Below are 21,008 nucleotides of genomic sequence, written 5' to 3'. Positions count from 1 at the left end.
ACGATGGACCACTCGATCCTAAACGCCGTCTACGTCACAGCGCCATTTTTGTAGGCAGAAACTGACAGAAACATTTAAAAAGAAAAATAACACAAATCTGTGAATTGATAGACGAGATATATTCTGCATTTTATTGGTATGATCACACATATTGCTCCCCCAAAACACTGATTACACTGCGAGAGGCATGCCGTGGCGAGCCGCGGGTTTTGCTTACTAAAATGGCTCCTTTGCGGACAACACTTCAGTACAGGAGATTTCAACGGAGTGGTCCATCTTGTTCCTCTAGTATCTTTGTTGGTGATCTTTCTAGCAAAGATACTCGAGGAACAGAGTGTATATCCAAGATGCCAGGCAGAGGAACAAGATGAACCACTCGGCCCCTCCACACCGTCGCGGGTACATTTCAGCGCCATTTTAGTAAGCAGATTCTGTGTGCTAGACTGGGCAATGTTCACAACTCTGCGATTTCTTCTTATATAAAATGTTTGCAAACAAATTATTTTTGTTCAACTTCTTGAATAAGTTGATAGTTGACACAAAGAGTTGCTGCTTCGTGATCTTTAAACTTTGGATGTTGCTGATTGAATATTTGAACCGGCACAGATCTACTTGCACTTTATTCTGTTTTAAAACTGTTCCAATTTGTTTCATTGGGTTGTTTAAATTAATACTGACTAGCTCATTAATTTATTGCATCGTATGGGAGGCGCATTCCCAATCTCGTTGTACAATGACAATAAAGATATATTGTATTGTATTGTATTTCCACTAGAGATCCACTCTGTTATTTTCTTACACTACCTGTTGCTCCACTGCGATTTCTCCTCAAGGTATGCCTACTTTAGTTATTTTTTTACACTACCTGTTGCTCCACTGCGATTTCACCTCAAGGTATGCCTACTTTTGTACCAGCATCTGCAGTTATTTTCTTACACTACATATTTAATGAACTGTTCTTTGCTTTCTCTGTTAATTTTTATTTCACCTCCACGAGCTGCATCTCTTTTTGTTTTATTTTTAAAAGTCATGGAAGCAGAGAAGCATTTGCAAACATTAGAAGTCTACTGTATCCACAATATAATTGAAAAGACATTTAACTTTATACTTAGCGCCAAGAAAATTTGAATTGGTGAATTGATTAGTTAAAAACCCTTGACAGCCACTAAAATGACCAATGCTACCTGGCGTGGTACAGAAGCATGAATCCAATTCAAAGAGACAGTGGTGGAGTAAATCACTGGGTCAGGCAGCATCTCTGGAGAAAAAGGATGGGTGATGTTTCAGAGAGAGAGAGAGGGAGAGAGAGAGAGAGAGAACAAAAAAAGGTTGCTAAACAAATAATTACAGGAAATCAGAAGAAAGATATATGTGTGTGTGTTTGTGTGTGTGTATATATATATACATTTTCTACCGGCGGTGCCTGCGGAAGGCACGCAGCATCATCAAGGACCACAGCCACCCAGCACGCAGGCTGTTCTCCTTGTTACCGTCAGGCAGACGATACAGGAGTATGGCTGCGCGTACCACCAGACTTAAGAACAGTTTCTACCATCAGGCCATCAGGCTTCTGAACTCATACACACATTTCAAATCATATGTTGATTATTTTTAATATTGTCTTTTTACCTATTTTTAAAATTGTTTTTTTACCTTACTAATGTCATTTTTAAAATCTTATTTATCCTTGGAATATTACTGCTGAGGTGACCCATTGTCTTGTCAAATACATTTCATTGTACCGTCGACCCTGTGCCAACCTACATATGACAAATAAAATGTTGTATTATTATTATTATTATAAAAGTTTCCTCTAAAATGGTGTAAACATCAGGAACAGTGGGTGGTGTGTGTGATGAAGCTGCACATGTACATTTGGTCTACATCCACCAGATGCATAGACAGCAGATGCATGTGCTTAGAAAATATTAAGACCTGTCTCTGCAGTTGATCAGTGCAGACTGACATTACCCATGTGCAGCATTTTCCCAACATTGGCTTTTAGGCAGCTCCATCTTTTTATATGTTTCTATAAGATCTCTCATCCTTCTGAATTCCAGTGAATTCAAGCCCAGTCGACTCGTTCTTTCGTGACCTCATTATCGTGAGGGTGGTAAAATTTAATAGGAACCTGAGGGGTAACATTTTTACACAAAGAGTGGTGGGTGCATGGAACGAGCATCTGGAGTAGGTAGTTGAGGCAGGTATTATCGCAACGTTTAAGAAACATTTGTACAGGTACATGGATAGGACAGGTAAAGAGCGATAAGTGCCAAACACAGGCAGGTGGGACTAGTGTAGATGGGGGGGTGTGGGTCAGTGTGGGAAACTTGGGCTGAAGGGCCTGCTTCCACGCTCTATGAAGATGACCCTAACTCAGCTGGTGATGCAGCATCTCAGGAGAACACGGATAGGTGACTTTATGGGTCAGGTCCCTTCAGACTTCAGATCTTCAGACTGAGTTGGTACCTGACCCATTGAGATACTCTGGCACTCTGTTCCTTTTGTAAACTAGCATCTGCAGTTCCTAGGTATCATAGAACGCTGGAGTACCTCAGCGGGTCACGCAGCATCTCAGGAGGAAAGGAATGGGTGACGTTTCGGGTCGAGACCCTTCTTCAGACTGATGTCAGGGGAGGGGGCGGGACAAAGAAAGGATGCAGTTGGAGACAGGACTGCAGTGGGAGAACTGGGAAGGGGGAGGGGACAGAGAGGGATAGAGGAACTATCTGAAGTTAGAGAAATCAATGTTCATACCGCTGGGGTGCAAGCTGCCCAAGTGAAATATGAGATGCTGTTCCTCCAATTTGCAGTGGGCCTCACTATGACAATGGAGGAGGCCCATGACAAAAAGGTCAGACTGGGAGTGGGAGGTGGAGTTGAAGTGCTGAGCCACCGGGAGATCAGGTTGGTTAAGGCGGACTGAGCGAAGGTGTTGAGCCTCGAGCAGTTATTTTCCTACACAATCTGCAGTTCCTTGTTTCTTCAAATAATTAATTTGGATCAGTTCCTCAATAGAGAACGTGCGGCAATTTGACAGCCAGCACATCATAAGTTAGCAGTAAGTTCTAGGATCAAAAGTTGTTCATGGGCTTAAAAACGAGTAAGCACATGGGCTGGACTTCAAGTTAGGATAATCACCCACAGATATTAAAAACAAAATTTCATAGAGAAATTGAAGTTTCATAAAATATAGCACCTCCGGATTAAATTACAATTGATCTAGATTTGACAACTTTAACATGATCAGCCTTCAATCAGACTTGGACTCACTGTTAGGAATGACAAAACTGAACAAGAAAGTGAAGGAACCACAATTTGGGAGAACTTCCAAAATTCATCAACGCATAGACACAATTCTGTATGATTTCTTTATATGTATTAACCAGTTTTGTTGAAGGTTACCAATTGGATTATCTTCTTCCATTCCTAAATACTATCTCTATATATATATATCTTGTCATAAATTTTAAATGCCATTGAGCACACTTCACCGTCTTTACCCTCCCCATTCCACCTACAGTATATCCCTTGCTCTGGCTTCACATTTCACTCCTTTTCTCTCCTTATCTTACACCTTATTAACTCATTTATCCACCCATCTGCCTATCAAACCAACCTCTCACTTGGATCTACCTTTCACTTGCCAGGCTTTGTCCCGTTCCCACCTCTTTTCCACATTTCACCCCCTTATTAAAATCAATTTAGCAAAGTGTCCTGAGCCGAAATGTCACCTGCCCACGTCCTCCAAAGATGCGGTCTGGCCTGTTGAGCTACTCCAGCAATTTATGATTTTGTTTGTGCGAAAGTGGTGTATTGTGCTGCTGTTAAGTTACTTTGCACACATTTGTAAAAGAAAAAGAAAGCTTAAATAAAATATCTTTGCGGAGGAGAAATCATTAATGGTGACCATATATTGGAAGGATTGTTCCCATTGCAATTGACCATATGGCCATGAGAGGGCGACATTCTCACAACACAGTGCACACCAGTGGTTGTGCAGAACCAACCTAAAACATTTTAACCTAATACATTCACTAGATAAGAACAATCTGTTTAACCTAATACATTCACTAGATGAGAACAATCATTGAGAATTTAGTCCAGAGAAGTTGTGTTTTAATAAGGAATTATTATTTCATTTATATTTTCAGAGTTGCAAATTGATTGTGATTTTCAATTTTAGTTCAATAATCTTGTTTTGCTCATTTTAAAGTACAAACAATTGGCATAAATAGCATTTCGTTTTTTGCATAAATAAATGGGCAGTGAAAAATACCGAAAATTAATAAAAATGATACAGTGCTTGGAAAGCTTGGTTGAACTGTTTTGGATTGAACCACCTCCTCCGGCAACTCATTTCATATACCTACTAGCCTTGGTGTAAAATAGCCGCCCCTCATAAAATAGCTGCCCTCCCCCCCCCCCCCCCCCTTCCCTCTCCCCTGCTTACCGTAAACCTATGTCCTCTGGTTCTCAATTCCCCAACACTGGGTAAAAAACTCTGTGCTTTACGCGATCTATTCCTCTCAAGATCTTTTACACCTCGAGAAGATCACCCTTCGTTCTCATCCCTCATCACCAAATTATGTCCACACCAAAGGTAGAGGACATTGTGTATTTTGGACTAAAGCTTCTCCACCACAATCCTTAGAATCACATTACCTGTTTCACTGATTACCTCCTGTACACTGGTCAAACGTCAGTGACCAACTCAGTTCTTGGGAACAAGGTATCTGGATGACTCTCTCCTTGAGGTATTGCAGAATCAAAGTTTGGGTCCCTGTTCTTCAACTCTAAGCAATGTTCCTTGAGCTACACACACTTAATTCATAAGTTCATGTGATAGAAGCAGAATTAGGCCATTTGGCCCATCAAGTCTCGTCCGCCATTTAATCATGGCTGATGTATCTCTCCCTCCCAACCCCATTCTCCTGCCTTCTCCCCATAACCCCCGACACCCCTACTAATACAGAAATATTCTGTCGATCACAATTGCCTATTAACCTTTTCAGTCAGAGAGTTGTAAATCTGTGGAATTCTCTGCCTCAGAGAGAGCTAGATAGAGCTCTTAAAGATAGCCGAGTCAGGGGGTATGGGGAGAAGGCAGGAACGGAATACTGATTGAGAATGATCAGCCATGATCACATTGAATGGTGGTGCTGACTCGAAGGGCTGAATGGCCTACTCCTGCACCTATTGTTTATTGTCTAACATATCGCTATGTCAATTACACTTTATCTAATTAGTAATTGTTCTTCAAGCGTGAGATTTAATTTTAATTATGACTTTGGAGCTGTGGTAACAGTTGGACCAATTGCCAATGAATATCTCCTCTACTTTGCTGGAATTTACCTTACCATGGCTCCCTCCCACCCCCAACTCCCCGTCCCACATATATCACTTTGCTGATGATGCATGGCCATGCTGAGATTTTAGAGATACAGCGCAGAATTAGGCTCTTCGGCCCACCGAGTCCACGCCGACCAGCGATCCCCGCACATTAACACTGTCCTACACGCACTAGGGACAATTTACACTTATACCAAGCCGATCAACCTAAAAAAACCCATATGTCTTTGGAGTGTGGGAAGAAACCGAAGATCTCAGAGGAAATCCACCTGGTCACGGGGAGAACGTACAAACTCCGTACAGAGCAGGCCTCAGTCAGGATCGAACCCGGGTCTCTGGTGCTGTAAAGCACCCACCATGCTGCCTGCAGATGTACAATAAACAATAAGGATCCTTAAGCTGGAAAGAATTTACGAGGATGTTGCCAGGGCTCGAGGGCCTGAGCTATAGGGAGAGGGTGAGCTTTATTTCCTTAAAGCACAGGAGGCTGAGCTGGTGATCTTATAGAGGTTCCCAAGACCATGATAGAAATAGAAATAGACTGCACAGTCTTTTACCCAGAGTTGGGGAATCAAGAACCAGACGACATAGGTTTAAGGTGAGGGGGAAAAATTTAATAGGGACCTGAGTGGCAACTTTTTTACACTCAGGGAGGTGGGTGTATGGAACAAGCTGCCAGAGGAGGTAGATGAAGCAGGTACTAACACAACGTTTAAGAAACATTTGGACAGGTAAATGGATAGGATAGGTTTAGATGGATGTGGGCCAAGTGTAGACTGGTGGGACAAGCGTAGATGGGGCATGTTGGTCAGCTGGGGAAGTTGGGCCGAAGGGCCTGTTTCCATGCTCTATGACACCTCAACAATCAGCTGGTCTGATCATAGACTGTGATCATGTAGGCTGAGGCCTTATATCGTGGCAACCATCACTTTCACTAGTCTGTTGTGTCATCTGCATTTGAGAGCCATCATAGCAAAACAAAGCTTTGAGCGGCGGCGCAGTGGTGCAACTGACAAAGCTGCTGTAACTCGGCACCAGAGACCTGGGTTCAATCCTGACCTCGGACGCTGTCTGTCTGTGCAGTTTGCATGTTCTCCCTGTGACTGCGTGGGTTTCCTCCGGGTGCTCCGGTTTCCTCCCACATCCCAAAGACATGTGGGTTCGTAGGTTAATTGGCCCTCTGTAAATTGTTCCTCGTGTGTAGGGAGTGGATGAGAAAGTGGGATAACATAGAACTAGTGTGAACAGGTGACAGGTGGTCGGCGTGGACTCGGTGGGCCGAAGGACCTATTTCCACGCTGTATCTCTAAAACATAGTTACCGGGTGACAATCTGATTATGTGGCATATGTGTTTAGTACACAACACACATGGACAAACCCACACAAGCAACTGCAGAAGGCAAATACATGGAACATTTTATAAAATCAATAGGACTCGAAATTCATTCTTATTATAAATCTCCAAACTGATTTGACCAAACTGAAATACATGAACCAAAATGAAAAGATTATATTTGAGGAATGTTGTATTTAGTGCAGTGCGATTAAACATATGATGTGATCACTGTGATTGAGATCACACTTAAAATGGTCGTGACAGCAATTTCAACTCGGCACAAAGAATGAAATGGCCAGTCTGTGAGATTGTTACACTCCAGCATTCCAGTTGCCAGGGCAATACTCCTTGCAAGAGTGATTTTGTCCTTTCGTCTGGTTCAAGTGGTTTATTCTACAAATGAAGTAGCTATTTTTATGCAGACCAGACAGTTACTTTAAGGAAAGGGAAGTTAAGAAATTTTGAATATGACTTGTATAGGCAGCACAGTGGACACATCGGTAGAGTTGCAGCCTTACAGCACTTGCAGCGCCGGAGGCCTGGGTTCGATCCCAACGGGTGCTGCCTGTACAGAGTTTGAACGTTCTCCCCATGACCTGCATGGGTTTTCTCCAAGATCTTCGGTTTCCTCCCATATTTCAAAGAATATTGGCTTGGTAAATTGGCTTGGTAAATGTAAAAATTGTCCCTAGTGTGTAAGATAGTGTGCAGGGATCGCTGGTCGGTGCAGACCCGGTGGGCCGAAGGGCCTGTTTTAATGATCAGCCATGATGACATTGAATGGCAGTGCTGGCTTAAAGGGCTGAATGGCCTACTCCTGCACCTATTGTCTATTGTATTATTTCTCAAAAGGTGAGAAATCGATGCAGTGTAGTTAACACCTTTGCTCATCCAACAGTTCATGCTGAGCTCTCTATGTCTCTTTGAGTTTGAGATTAGTTTATTGTCACGAGTACTGTTGCGTGCCAACCAGGCAGTGGAAAGACAATACATGATTACAATCGAGCCATCCACAGTGTACAGATACATGATAAAAAGAATAATGTGAATAACAGCATATAATCCTCCAATATTTTCATCACCTCCAACGGGATCCCACTATTGGCCACATCTTCCCATCTCCACCCCTTTCTGCTTTCCACAGAGACCGTTCCCTCCGCAACTCCCTGGTCCACTCATCCCTTCCCACCCAAACCACCCCCTCCCCGGGCACTTTCCCCTGCAACCGCAGGAGATGCAACAACTGTCCCCTTACCTCACCCCTCGACTCCATCCAAGGACCCAAACAGTCTTTCCAGGTGAGGCATGGGATCACTTGCACCTCCTTCAACCTCATCTACTGTATCCGCTGCTCCAGGTGTCAACTTCTGTACATCAGCGAGACCAAGCACAGACTCAGCGATCGTTTCGCTGAACACCTCCGCTCAGTCTGAATTAACCTACCCGATCTCCCAGTTGCTTAGCACTTCAACTCCCCTTCCCATTCCCAATCTGACCTTTCTGTCCTGGGCCTCCTCCATTGTCAGAGTGAGGCCCAGTGCAAATTGGAGGAACAGCGCCTCATATTTCGCTTGGGTAGTTTACACCGCAGAAATATGAACATTGACTTCTCTAACTTCAAATAGCCCTTGCTTTCCCTCTCTCTCCATTCCCTCCACCTTCCCAGTTCACCCACCATCATTACTGTCTCCGACTACATACTATTTCTGTCCCACCCACTCCCCTGACATCAGTCTGAGGAAGTGTCTTGACCCGAAATGTCACCCATTCCTTCTCTCCAGAGATCCTGCCTATCCCCGCTGAGTTACTCCACCATTTTGTGTCTACCTTCGATTTAAACCAGCCTCTGCAGTTCTTTCCTACACATAATGTGAATAATGTTTAGTACAAAATGAAGTCCAGTAAAGTCCGATCACAATTCTCAGCAATTTCTTGCGGTCTTGGATGGAGCTGTTCCCAAACCAATGCTGAAATGCATCCTGATAAAATGTTTTCTACGGCGCATCTGTAGAGGTTTGTGGGAGTTGTTGGGGACGTGGGGGGGGGGGATATCAACATGGCACATCAATTCAGGGTTGTAAGTGGCTGAATGCTCATTCACCACTTTGACCAGAGTGGATACCGCATTTCTCGAGGAGTTTTTTGAGAAGATCCTTGAAACTTTCCCTCTGTCTACGCGTGACACTACTTCGAAATAGAACAGCTGGTGTGGCTGCTACCTCTCTGCGCCAGAGACCCAAGGTTTGATCCTGACCTAAGGTTCTGTCCACGTGGAGTCTGCATGTTCTCCCTGGGACCACACGGGTTTCCTCCGGGCGCACCAGTTTTCTCCCACATCCCAAAGACATGCAGGTTTGTTGGTTAATTTGCCTTTGCAAAATTTCCCCTAGTGTGTCGGGAGTGGATGAGAAGCGATATAACAGAACTGTCGCGAGCAGGTGATCAATAGTCGGCATGGACTCAGCGTTAGGGTGAAAATCATCATCGATGTCTAACTTCTTTAAAAAGTGGTTCCTGAGATAAGGGGACTGGCCTGTGTTTTCTAGGGTTGGACCATTCTTGTGGATGGTGCTGAATAATGGTGCAAGCTGATAGCAGAAATGTGTTTTTGCGGTGTTGAGTGGAAGGCCCAACCTCTCACATGTTCCATGAATGATTTGACACAAATTTCTGGAGTAACTCAGTGGCCCAGGCAGCATCTCTGGAGAAAGCTGATAGGTGACAAGTAGGGTCAGGACTCTTCTTCCCGACCTGAATCGTCGCTTATCCATGTTCCCCGGGGATGCTGCCTGACCTGCTGATTTACCCCAGCACTTCAATAGACAATAGACAATAGGTGCAGGAAGAGGCCATTCGGCCCTTCGAGCCAGCACCGCCATTCAATGTGATCATGGCTGATCATTCTCAATCAGTACCCCGTTCCTGCCTTCTCCCCATAACCCCCTGACTCCGCTATCCTTAAGAGCTCTATCTAGCTCTCTCTTGAATGCATTCAGAGAATTGGCCTCCACTGCCTTCTGAGGCAGAGAATTCCACAGATTCACAACTCTCTGACTGAAAAAGTTTTTCCTCATCTCAGTTCTAAATGGCCTACCCCTTATTCTTAAACTGTGGCCCCTTGTTTTGGACTCCCCCAACATTGGGAACATGTTTCCTGCCTCTAACGTGTCCAACCCCTTAATAATCTTATACGTTTCGATAAGATCTCCTCTCATCCTTCTAAATTCCAGTGTATACAAGCCTAGTCGCTCCAGTCTTTCAACAGATGATAGTCCCGCCATTCCGGGAATTAACCTAGTAAACCTACGCTGCACGCCCTCAATAGCAAGAATATCCTTCCTCAAATTTGGAGTCCAAAACTGCACACAGTACTCCAGTTGCGGTGTCATCTTCGTGTCATCTTTTGTAAACTAGCATCTGCAGTTCCTTGTTTCTACGTGAACGAGTTGAATGAAGGGTGGCCCTCTCAAAGTGCGCAAAATGTAAGCAAGGTCCACACACTGCAACTTGACAACTAGATTGGGATGGCCCTGCTTCTGGAATGGAGATGATATGGATCCTGTAGATTGGTCCAACTCCCACTCAAGAAGCTTCTTGATGGTGAAGTGCGACATAGCACAAACAAAGTTTTGGGCAGTGTTTCAGCCTTGCATCATCCTAGACTGCATTGAGATTTGCCATGTGATGTACCGGCTGGCAAAGTTCACGGCTTGGATGCAATGATGAGCCAAATGGGAAAAGGAGCTGAGCCACATTTATACGCAGCACAACCTGACCACCATGGGAGCACAGCCTGGGCCATCTGTTGGGGAACAAGCACCAAAGATGCCAAAGGACAAGCTGGTCAAGAAACTGAAGAAATAGTTCCCTGCAACTACCAGATTCTTGAACCATCCGCAACCCTACCTCGACAACAGAACACTGTGGACCACATATTGCACGACAATGATTTTTTTCCCCTCTAACTATGTTTGTGCACTAATGTCTTGTTTTTATGCACTGCCTTATTTATTTTAGAATTTTATATGTAATTTATACATAATTTATCTATAATTTGTTTTTGGTGTTTGTTGGAGTCTAAGTGCCTGCGGGCAAGATTTGTCATTGCAACTGCACCTCCCTGTGCTGAGCTTAAACTTGCAGGGTGCAGGCAATGTATCCAGACTTCTCTGTCCTTGAAGTGCACGAACAACTCCTCTGGCCCATTGCAAAGAAATCAACTCCATACTTCGCACAAATATTAGTTTTAATATAGTTTATTATTGTCACGTGTACTGCGGTACAGTGACAAGCCTTTAGTCAGTGTGCTATCCAGTCAGCGAAAAGACAACACATGACTACAATCAAGCCATCCACAGTTTACAGATAGAGTGTAAAGGGGATAACGTTTAGTGCAAGATAAAGTCAGATCAAAGATAGTTCGAAGGTCTCCAATGAGGTAGATGGGAGGGCAGGAGCGCTCTCTAGTTGGTGAGAGGACGGTTCAGTTGCCTGACAACAGTTGGGACTTGGTGGGCAGAAGGGCCTGTTTCCATGCTGTATTTCTAAACTAAACCAGCAATGTCTGCCTGTTATCCTGCTAAACTAACATCCAAAGTATGTGTGATAGCTGAATCTCAGCTGGTTAATTGTGATGGCATGGCTTCATCTTTAATGTCATTTTGCACCTCCACCACTGCCATGCAGATGCAATGGAGATAACAACCCTGATTGATAATTGGGAATTGACATGTGATGTGGGACTGGTAAATAACACAGTATCTCAGACCAGTAATTCAATGAGTGGGATATGGTATTTGCATCCATGGACCATAAACACAGGTGTGAGATCTTTGAAGTCAGGGCATGGTCTGGGTCCTGATCTCATCTCCACCATTCCCTATTCCTCGTGTTTTGGGGATATAGCATGGAAACAGGCCCTTTGACAACGAGAGTCCATGCCAACCATACACTAGTTCTATCCTGCACTCTAGGGACAATTTACAGAAGCCAATTTACCTACAAACCCGCACATCTTTGGAGTGTGGGAGGAAACTGGAGCACCCAGAGAAAACCCACGTGGTCACAGGGAGAACGTACAAATCCAGTTCAGCTAATACCTATAGTCAGCATCAAACCTGGGTCTCTGGCGCTGAAGGGCAGCAACTCTACTGCTGTGTTTACTGTGCTGCCCTTAATCTGTCTGGAGAATATTTTGATCACAACTCTCCTCTTTACCCCCTCCACCAGTTCAATGCCAAGAAATCTGGGAGTCAAATCTTGTTGGTGCGGTGCCCTGCTCAATGAATTAGAACCCAGATATCCATTTTAAAGAACAATTCTAGCAATGTACTTCCATTTAAAGAGACACACTGTGTAATGAGTGATAGCCACTCCCAATTTCATCCCATTACAGAGATACTGAGATGTGCAGGCATTGAACAGCACATTCAAGCAAATGAACAAAGAGAATGACATTGCAAATAAAAAGGATGAATTAAAAGGGCTTTATGTTGTTGCTTTTGGGAACTTTTAAATCCAAACCCCATCATATCCCAGTTGGCAGATATCTCAGTTCAACTGAGACTGTTGATAGAAGTTTTCAGAAATAGAAATTTGGGCAAAAGAAACAATTAGAGATATCATAGTAGGGAAGAAAACTGCGGATACTGGTTTAAATCGAAGGTGGACACAAAATGCTGCAGTAACTCAGCGGGTCAGGCAGCATCTCTGGAGGGAAGGAATGGGTGACGTTTTGGGTCGAGACCCTTCTTCAAACATGCTGCACCTGAATATATTGCAATAATCAACCTAAACTTTAATCTTCCTATGGTATCTTGACTTTTCCTGGAATATAGAGTATGTAAATCTGATGTAGTGTTCCTTTGACCATACAAAACCTCCAAGTAATTGTTTGGAATGAGCCCAACAACAAGTTGACTGCTTTGCCTATCTGAGATCCATTTTGTGGTTGGCTGCCAGGTTTCTAAAGCCACTTCATAAGTGGGTCACACAGTCTGGGTGAATAAGGAACATCTTTCTGTGGCCCTGGTGTAAATTGAAATTGAGAGCAGAAGAGGAATTAACATTGAGAAGTGGCCTCGCCTTTGCCGACTAATTAAAATTGTATCTTTATGAATCTTAAACACGCTTGTGTTTAAAGTGGCTGACATTCGGGCATTGCCACGCGAATGAGTGGCTTTCCATAACTTGATCCATAATTAAATAGATGGAACAGGGATCACAGTTAGCAGATGCAAGGGAATAAAAACATGTGTTGTTGACAAGAAGATATGCTAGTTTTCTCAAATGTACATGTTTTTGGAAGTGAAAGCAAAATGATGGATCTTAAGAAATAGCTCTTTGCAACAAAGAAGTATTGGGTTATGTAGAAGTTGAAAGTTAAAAAATTGAGAAAATACTGGAAATACACGGCAGATCGGGCAGTGTCAGAGGAGGGAGAAAGGTTGATGATCTCTTTAATTGAGAAAGTTGAAGGCGGGATTGAATTTAAGTGACTTCATGGTCAAGTAACTTGGGTGGAGGTGACAACCAAACAACAGGGAGGGACTTAGGGTGAAATGTATCCGTTGGGTTCCCATTGTGATGCCGAACACACAAGTATTACTGCACAGGCGCGGCTCCCCTCTCCCCCCTCCCCCATCCCTCTCCCCCTCCCCCATCCCTCTCCCTCTCCCCCATCCCGCCTATCCTTTACCCATTCCCGCCCCTCCCCCCTCCCCCTCCTCCCCCCCCTCCACTCTCCACCCCTCCCCACATCCCCCCCTTCCGTCCCCTACCCCACGCCCCTCTCCCCCCCATCCCTCCCCCCTCCCCTCGGCCCAACCATGGACCCGTTGCTAGGTGGGGAGTGCCCTCGTGGCCGTGGGCGGGCAAGGGGTGAGAGGGAAAAGGCACTGCCCTCGGCCCCGTTTCTCCTGCGGGCTGGGCGTGGAGCCGAAGCGTCTCCTGCAGCTCGGCTGCGAGCAGCGGGGAGCGACGGGGACAGCCATCTTGTGGATCCTCTGCCTCCACGCTGCACCACAGGAGGAAGGTCAGGCACGCTGGGAAGGCGCTGGTCCTCCTGCTGGTACTCCTGGGGGGGGGGGGGGGGAGCGCATTTATTAAAGTTTATTAGGTAAATTGTTTTTTTTTTAATAACAAAAGTAGGTTTATTCAGACCACGCGGGAATGGTGAGTAGGGTGGGCTTACAATTGTCACGCTGTCATGCGCCATTTTGGCTGTGTAGAGGGCATGGTACACACATAAACACATATGCATAAACAAACCAAGAGTTTTAGTAATAGAAGATAGACAGAGAGAGAGAGAGACAGACAGACAGACAGACAGACAGACAGACAGACAGACAGGCAGGCAGGCAGGCAGGCAGGCAGGCAGGCAGGCAGGCAGACAGGCAGACAGACAGACAGACAGACAGACAGACAGACAGACACTCTGTTAAGCAAATAAGATTTGTAATACAAATCATGGCTGTTTTCACCAATAGCATTTATTTGAAATATATTAAATATACTATCTGAATCATTTTAAGAGAATTACACTGCAATTTGTTTCAGCTGATTAACTAATCAACACTATGGCCAGCTGCACAGAACTGAAATTAATTGCCTTTTAATTGTAGTTGGTGTTACTATAATGAAAATTGTAATAACAATTTAAAAGCATGTAGCGTAAATTTAGATTTTTAGATAACTGAAGCATACCGTCAGCTACTGCAACTAGTTCCAGTTTGATTTGCTGCATTCGAAGGAAACATTAGCCCTTTTTGCATCAGCTGTTTGATTTTTTTCTCCTCTGATAACAAGAGGATGTGGTGACGTGGAAATGGTTCACAATTAGAGGTGCAGGATTTTACAGGAATTATGCCAGTATAATTCTGCACTGCACTGCTCTGTCAGGATGTCACTGGCAGACTACGAAATATTGGTCAAAAAGTGTTCAGACCTCTGCTTAAATCGTGATCACAGATAAAATATTCATGTATATCAAATTTCATGTGGAAAAAAAATCCAACTTTTGATGTTTTTTAAAAAAGTAATCTGAATCTTAAGGATAGCAGAGTCAGGGGGTATGGGGAGAAGGCGGGAACGGGGTACTGATTGAGAATGATCAGCCATGATCACATTGAATGGCGTTGCTGGCTCGAAGGGCCGAATGGCCTCTCCTGCACCTATTGTCTATTGCCTATTGTCTATTGAATAGCGAAAGGTACTGTGTAGCAAGCAGCAGTAATATTAGCTTTATTTACGAAGAATTGTGGCCTTAGAGCTGTACAGCATGAAACAGGCCATTCAGCCCAACAAACGGCATTGGACCCAGCTTTGATCCCTGTGGCACAACACTTATAATAGGTCTCCAGTCTGAAAAACAACCCTCTACCAGATTTGTCTCACATGAAATAAAGATTCCAAAAGGAAAGATCTTTTGGTAGGGTTTAGCAAGGGGGGAGGAGGTCACTGGGTAGGTACAGTGTCCTTGTGAGCTGGCCAGATCATAAACCTTGGATTAGACTCAGCCTTAAATTGCTGGAGTGTTTCATCACTCCTATCCGCAAGAAATCCCAGCTTCAAGCATTTGAAGAGTTGGTAATTTCTGAGCCATCTGCCAGTTCAGGTATAGTACCAGGAATTATCTTGAATGACATACATGTATGCACGGTTGCAGACATATGGAAAACAATAGGAGACCAACTGGGGCCACTACACATGGATGAAACAAAAGACACCTTGTCAAATGCAATTGTTAACATGCATCTGTTTAATAATGTTGTTTGGCAAATATTATAATATTAACAAATTCTACTGCAACATTCTGCAGGCTTTCATATATCTCTGCATGTGTTCTTTACATTTTAGATTTTAAAATGATTTTTTTCTAAAAGATTATCCATATTCTATAAAGAGATTCATTATTTTTCAAACAGTGGCTTATTCCAAAGGAACTTCACTGGCTGAAATGTTCTTCCAAGGAATTCAAAGGTATTCCAAAAATGCTAATTATTCATTTTGTATCATAGCTGTCAAACATTGGGCAAAGGTAAATTTGGTATTATTCAGCATCCTAAATATTGTACACTCCTGTTCAAATGCTTTCATTACAGGTGATCATTGGTTGCCGTGGACTCGATAAGCCGAAGGGCACGTTTCCATGCTGTACTTCCAAACTTAGAATAAACTAAAGTTGAGGCTGCACAAAAGGACACAAAGTGCTGGAGTAACACGGCAGATGCTGAAAGACACTCTTTGGACTGCCTGAGCTTTGTTGACCTCCCAGCGGAGTGAGATGCCCATCGGGGAATGTTGCCGACTGGCCCGCTGCAGACTGCAGGAGTACGTGCTGAGGGACGCACTGAAGCTTGGTGCAGCCAACGCCAAGGCTCTGTGGCGGAGGGCCGCAGTCTAGGGTCCTTCCACTGATGGACATGGGGGGGGGGGGGGGGGGGGTAGCGTGTGGTGGAGAAGCCCCTCAAAATAAGGGAAGGGATTCCACACCAGTGGGCCACATGAGTGGCAAGGGTGGGGGGTAATTTTATGTAATTGGTGCATTCAATGTACGTTTTGAATGTATGTATAGCTTCCGAGGATGTCGGATGGAGCTTTGTAAAGAACATGCATTGTATATATTTATTTCTTTATTTCTCGAATAAAGTATATATATATATTTTTTTTAATTCAGCGGATCAGGCAGCATCTCTGGAGAACATGAATAGGTGGTGTTTTGGGTCAAGACCCTTCTTCAGACATAAAGATGGAGCTGAATTTTCATGCTACAATCCTACAAGAACATAGAATAGTACAGTACAGGAACATGCCCTTCGGCCCACCATGTCCGTGCCGAACATATTGTAGATAATTCGGAAAGAGCGGCTTGCATCTCATTCTGTCTTTACTTTGCTACAACCCATCCTACAACAAATGTTGAACTTACAAAGCTCGGTAAGTTGTAAATTATGTTGTTAAAATGGCCTCAGTTAATTACTGTTTGATTTTCTGCACAGAAGATAGATTTTAACAACCGGGTGGCAAATGGTCATTTTAGGACTGATATCAGGAAATATTTTTTCAAACAAACCTTTATTTAACAGTAAAAAAATCATGTTCAGACAATATTTTGAGAAACTACACTGGGTGTTGATTTAGTTAAATTGAATATTTTGTTCCTGTATTTTGCAGGAATAATCTTTAAAGCTATGGTATAACATCAAACATTGGATTTCTCGTGGATCTCTCAGCTGTCTTTTATTTGACACCAGTATTATGAGATCTTTATTTTTAATATTTTGGTCAAATCCCATTTATCTATTTTCCAATGATAGGATCTAATTGTCTCGTGTAAACTACCCTATTTACTACACAACACAAAGTGCTGGAAGAATTCAAGGGCCGGGCAGCATCTGTGGAGGGAGTGGACACACGACATTTCAGGTCAGGACCCTTCTTCAGACTGATGGGGTAGGGAGGGGGGGGGGGGGGGGGTTAACTGGAAACCCAGCTGGACAATCAGTCTGAGGAAGGGTGCTGACCCGAAACAATTTCTGTGCACTTCCTTCCACAGATGTTGCCTGACCTGCAGAGTTCCTCCGGCGCTTTGTGCTTTTGCTCATCCAGTTATTTTTGGCCGTCTGTCATTATTCCATTGAATGTTATCCCCTTTATCCTGTATCTATCTGCACACGGCTGATGGCTTGATTGTAATGTGTAGGAAAGGACTGCAGGTGCTGGTTTAAATCGAAGGTGGACACAAAGTGCTGGAGTAACTCAGCGGGACAGGCAGCATCTCTGGAGAGGAGTGTTGTCTGACCCGCTGAGTTACTCCAGCACTCCGTGTCTAACTTCCATTTAAATCAGCATCTGCAGTTCCTTCCTACACTATCTTCAGTTCCTCCCCACATCAGGAGGTGCAGAACAAGAGCAAGAAAGATTATGAGGGACCCCTACCACCCCAGCAACGGACTGTTCCAGATGCTACGGTCAGGCAAACGCCTCCGCTGTCACGCTGTGAAAACAGAGAGGACGAGACGGAGTTTCTTCCCACAGGCCATCAGGACTGTTAACTATTATAACTCCAGGGACTACATTTTTATTTTCTGTATTAATTTTAATTTATATGCTGTAATTGTAATTTTTTTTGTTGCACAATCCGCAGGCATTGCCACTTTCATTTCACTGCACATCGTGTATGTGTGTATGTGACAAATAAACTTGACTTGACTATGGTTACCTTTCCCCATTCATCCGGACACCTCCCCGTCCGCCTGTATGATTTTAAAACAGATCTGAACTGCACTCATATTTATTTATTGATTTTATCACCGTTTATTCCCCTCCCCTCCCCTCCCCTCCCCTCCCCTCCCCTCCCCTCCCCTCCCCTCCCCTCCCCTCAGTTTGAAGAAGGGTCTCGACCAGAGATGCTGCCTGTCCCGCTGAGTTACTCCAGCAGTTTTGCGTCTACGCTTGATTGTGATCATGTTATTGTCTTTCCACTGACTGGAAACAAAAAGCTTTTTCACTGCCCCTCGCTCGGTACATGTGACAATAAGCGATATTAAACTGTGGCGTTTGCGTTGCACCGTGGAGAGATAGGAGCATCTTGTCTGGGACTCTGGCCATGTGTGGAAAGTCTAAAAATAGGGTCCCGTCCAGAACCGAACCGCCACCTGTCCCTGTCCCCCCCCCCCCCCCCCCCCCCCAAAGATGCTGCCTGACCCGCTGAGTTACTCCAGCACTCTGTGTCTTTCTTTGGTAGGGAAAACCCTGCACCTGCAGGTCTTTGTTTCCACCCCGAGCAGGCATCGCCTGCCAGAGTAAACTCCAATCCGATTAGCATTGTGGCTCTGTGGCGGGTTTGGAGACTCGCCCGAACCCTTGCATGTGAGCCGTGAGGAGGGAGAGCGGGTGAAGTGACTGCCCGCCCCCCCGCGACAGCACTCGGCTCCCGGCTGAGCGAGCACTGTGTCCGTGGCAGGAGCGGGGTACAGCCGGAGAAGGGATACAGACAGACACTCACAGCGACCACAGACACACGATGAATCCCTTCCCAAGCCATGGCTTTGTGTAACACTTCCAGAGTGGTCGCAAAGCCCAGCCCGACCCTGCTGCGCCTGTTGCTCCTCATCGCCGTCCAAAGTAAGTTACCCACCGCGATATTGGCCCGGAGTGATTCATTGTCATATGTAGCGACGACTGAAGTTGTTACTTGGAGATAGACACTAACTGTTGGAGATAGACACGAAATGGTACTTGAAGCAGCTTAACGGGCCTGTAAACACTGTAAAAACTACTGTCGTTCCAATACTCTGCATTACCCCTGCCGTAAATGTGACTTGATGTAATTCTTGGGCCAGTTTTTCATCATTTGTTTTGGACTATCATTTAACACCAATCAATTTAAAACGTCGTTTGAATCGCAGCGGATCAATAATGCTTGAGTACGCTGGAGGTAGACTCGAAATGTTGGAGACAGACACTAAATGTTGGAGGTAGAGACTAAATGCTGGAGATAGACTCAACATGCTGGAGATAGACTCGAAATGTTGGAGATAGACTCAAAATATTGGAGATAGACTCAAAATATTGGAGATAGACTCAACATGCTGGAGATAGACTCATGTTGGAGATAGACACTACATGCTGGAGATAGACACTACATGCTGGAGATAGACTCAAAATGGTTCTTGAAGCAGCTTAACGGGCCTGTAAACACTGTAAAAACTACTGTCCTTCCAATACTCTGCATTACCCCTGCCGTAAATGTGACTTGATGTAATTCTTGGGCCAGTTTTTCATCATTTGTTTTGGACTATCATTTAACACCAATCAATTTAAAGCGTCATTTGAATCGCAGCGGATCAATAATGCTTGAGTGCGCCTCTGAGCGAGTTTCTTTCAGGTGCGCAGTGGCGATCCTGTCCTTACACTGATGGATTTGAGCGTAGACACAAAGTGCCGGGGTAACTCAGTGGGTCAGGCAGCATCTCTGGAGAAAAAGAGAGGTGGCATTGCGGGTCGAGACCCTTCAAACTGAAAGCAATCAGGCAGGGAGGGAGGGAGGGAGGGAGGGAGGGGGAAGGAATAAACGGTAATAAGATAAATAAATATGTGTGTAGTTCAGATCCTCTGTAAGGTTTACAATCTCACCGTGCCCGTCATAAACCAGCACCACTGAGTCGCTCATGTTTTCAACGAAAATAATAATAATAATAATAATAAATCTTACAGGTGGATGGTGAGGTTTCATATGAATGAGGAGAGATGACCGTAGTGTAGTGTAGTGCTGGTTTAAACGCAAGATAGACACAAGGCGCTGGAGTAACTCAGCGGGACAGACAACATCTCTGGAGAAAATGAATAGGTGACGGACTGGATTTGGTTGGTAATTCTGTGACGATTCTCAACTCCGACAGTTTCCACCAGAGCCATTGTGTGGGTTGAACCGACGCAGGTCATTATTAACTCGACCGTGAGGAGTTTGTGTTGACCAAATGTATCCGTTTGTCGCTTTGGAGGCGGTGAACGAGAAGGCAGCTGTGATTAGACTGGGAAGCGGCGGAGTATTAGTCTAATCTGGGTCATCTGCTACCGCTTTCATCAAGTCAGCATCTCCAAACAGAAATCCAGCATTAGCTTCGTCCTTGGCCTGTCTACCCCGAGAAAGCGCATTGTACAACAACACCCACTTCATTTATATCACAATGTGATTGTCAGTTGGCTGAACTCACTGCTTTTCCGCCCCTTAAGATTTCAGGCCAAGTTTCGAAAAGATAAATTCGGACATAGTTGTTGACGAAGATTGCGAAAATTCGTTACAGAGATTTAAAAAAACCCACATCAGGAACAGGCCATTCGGCCCACAACGTCCGTGGTGCCAGCTTGAACTAATCTAAACTAATAAAACGCACCCTCGATTGTAAAGACATTCGCTTGCAATTGAGCGACCAGGCAGCGAACAAAATCAACCTTATTTTCCAATCTTCCACTGATTATAAATCAGACGAAAGTTTAACCCACTAGATTTACGCAGGTCCTTTGAAACCGAGCAATGGTTGGGAAGTGTTCGTAGAAATTGCTGAAAGTCTGGTTAGACTTTGCCCTTGAAACCAGTTAGACGAACCATGTGTAAAACTGTCGTTGTGGTGTGTTGTTTAAAAGCCTTTGCAATATCAGGGACGTATGTACCAGGCATACCATCATTTTCTTCTTCGTACCCAATCGATTCCAACTTTTACTTTGTAAGAAAATAACTGCAGATGCTGGTACAAATCGAAGGTATTTATTCACAAAATGCTGGAGTAACTCAGCAGGTCAGGCAGCATCTCAGGA

At 44.4% G+C, this 21,008-nt stretch overlaps 1 protein-coding gene across 2 annotated transcripts in view; it reads left to right on the top strand.

Moving 5' to 3' along the window:
• Positions 1 to 18,622: 18,622 nt before the first annotated feature.
• crb1 (crumbs cell polarity complex component 1) overlaps positions 18,623 to 21,008 on the top strand; it is a 78,744-nt gene continuing 76,358 nt past the window's right edge. For both annotated transcript variants that reach the window (XM_078407729.1, XM_078407730.1), the window contains exon 1: positions 18,623 to 18,815. In XM_078407729.1, the coding sequence (XP_078263855.1) occupies positions 18,734 to 18,815 (82 nt within the window). In that variant the 5' untranslated portion in view covers positions 18,623 to 18,733. The remainder of the gene's footprint in view (positions 18,816 to 21,008) is intronic.

The sequence above is a fragment of the Rhinoraja longicauda genome, chromosome 11 (genome assembly GCF_053455715.1).
Source record: "Rhinoraja longicauda isolate Sanriku21f chromosome 11, sRhiLon1.1, whole genome shotgun sequence".
In the NCBI taxonomy this organism is placed as follows: domain Eukaryota; kingdom Metazoa; phylum Chordata; class Chondrichthyes; order Rajiformes; family Arhynchobatidae; genus Rhinoraja; species Rhinoraja longicauda.
The sequence above is the reverse complement of the archived record's forward strand: the minus strand, read 5'-3'. Positions and strand labels throughout refer to the sequence as shown.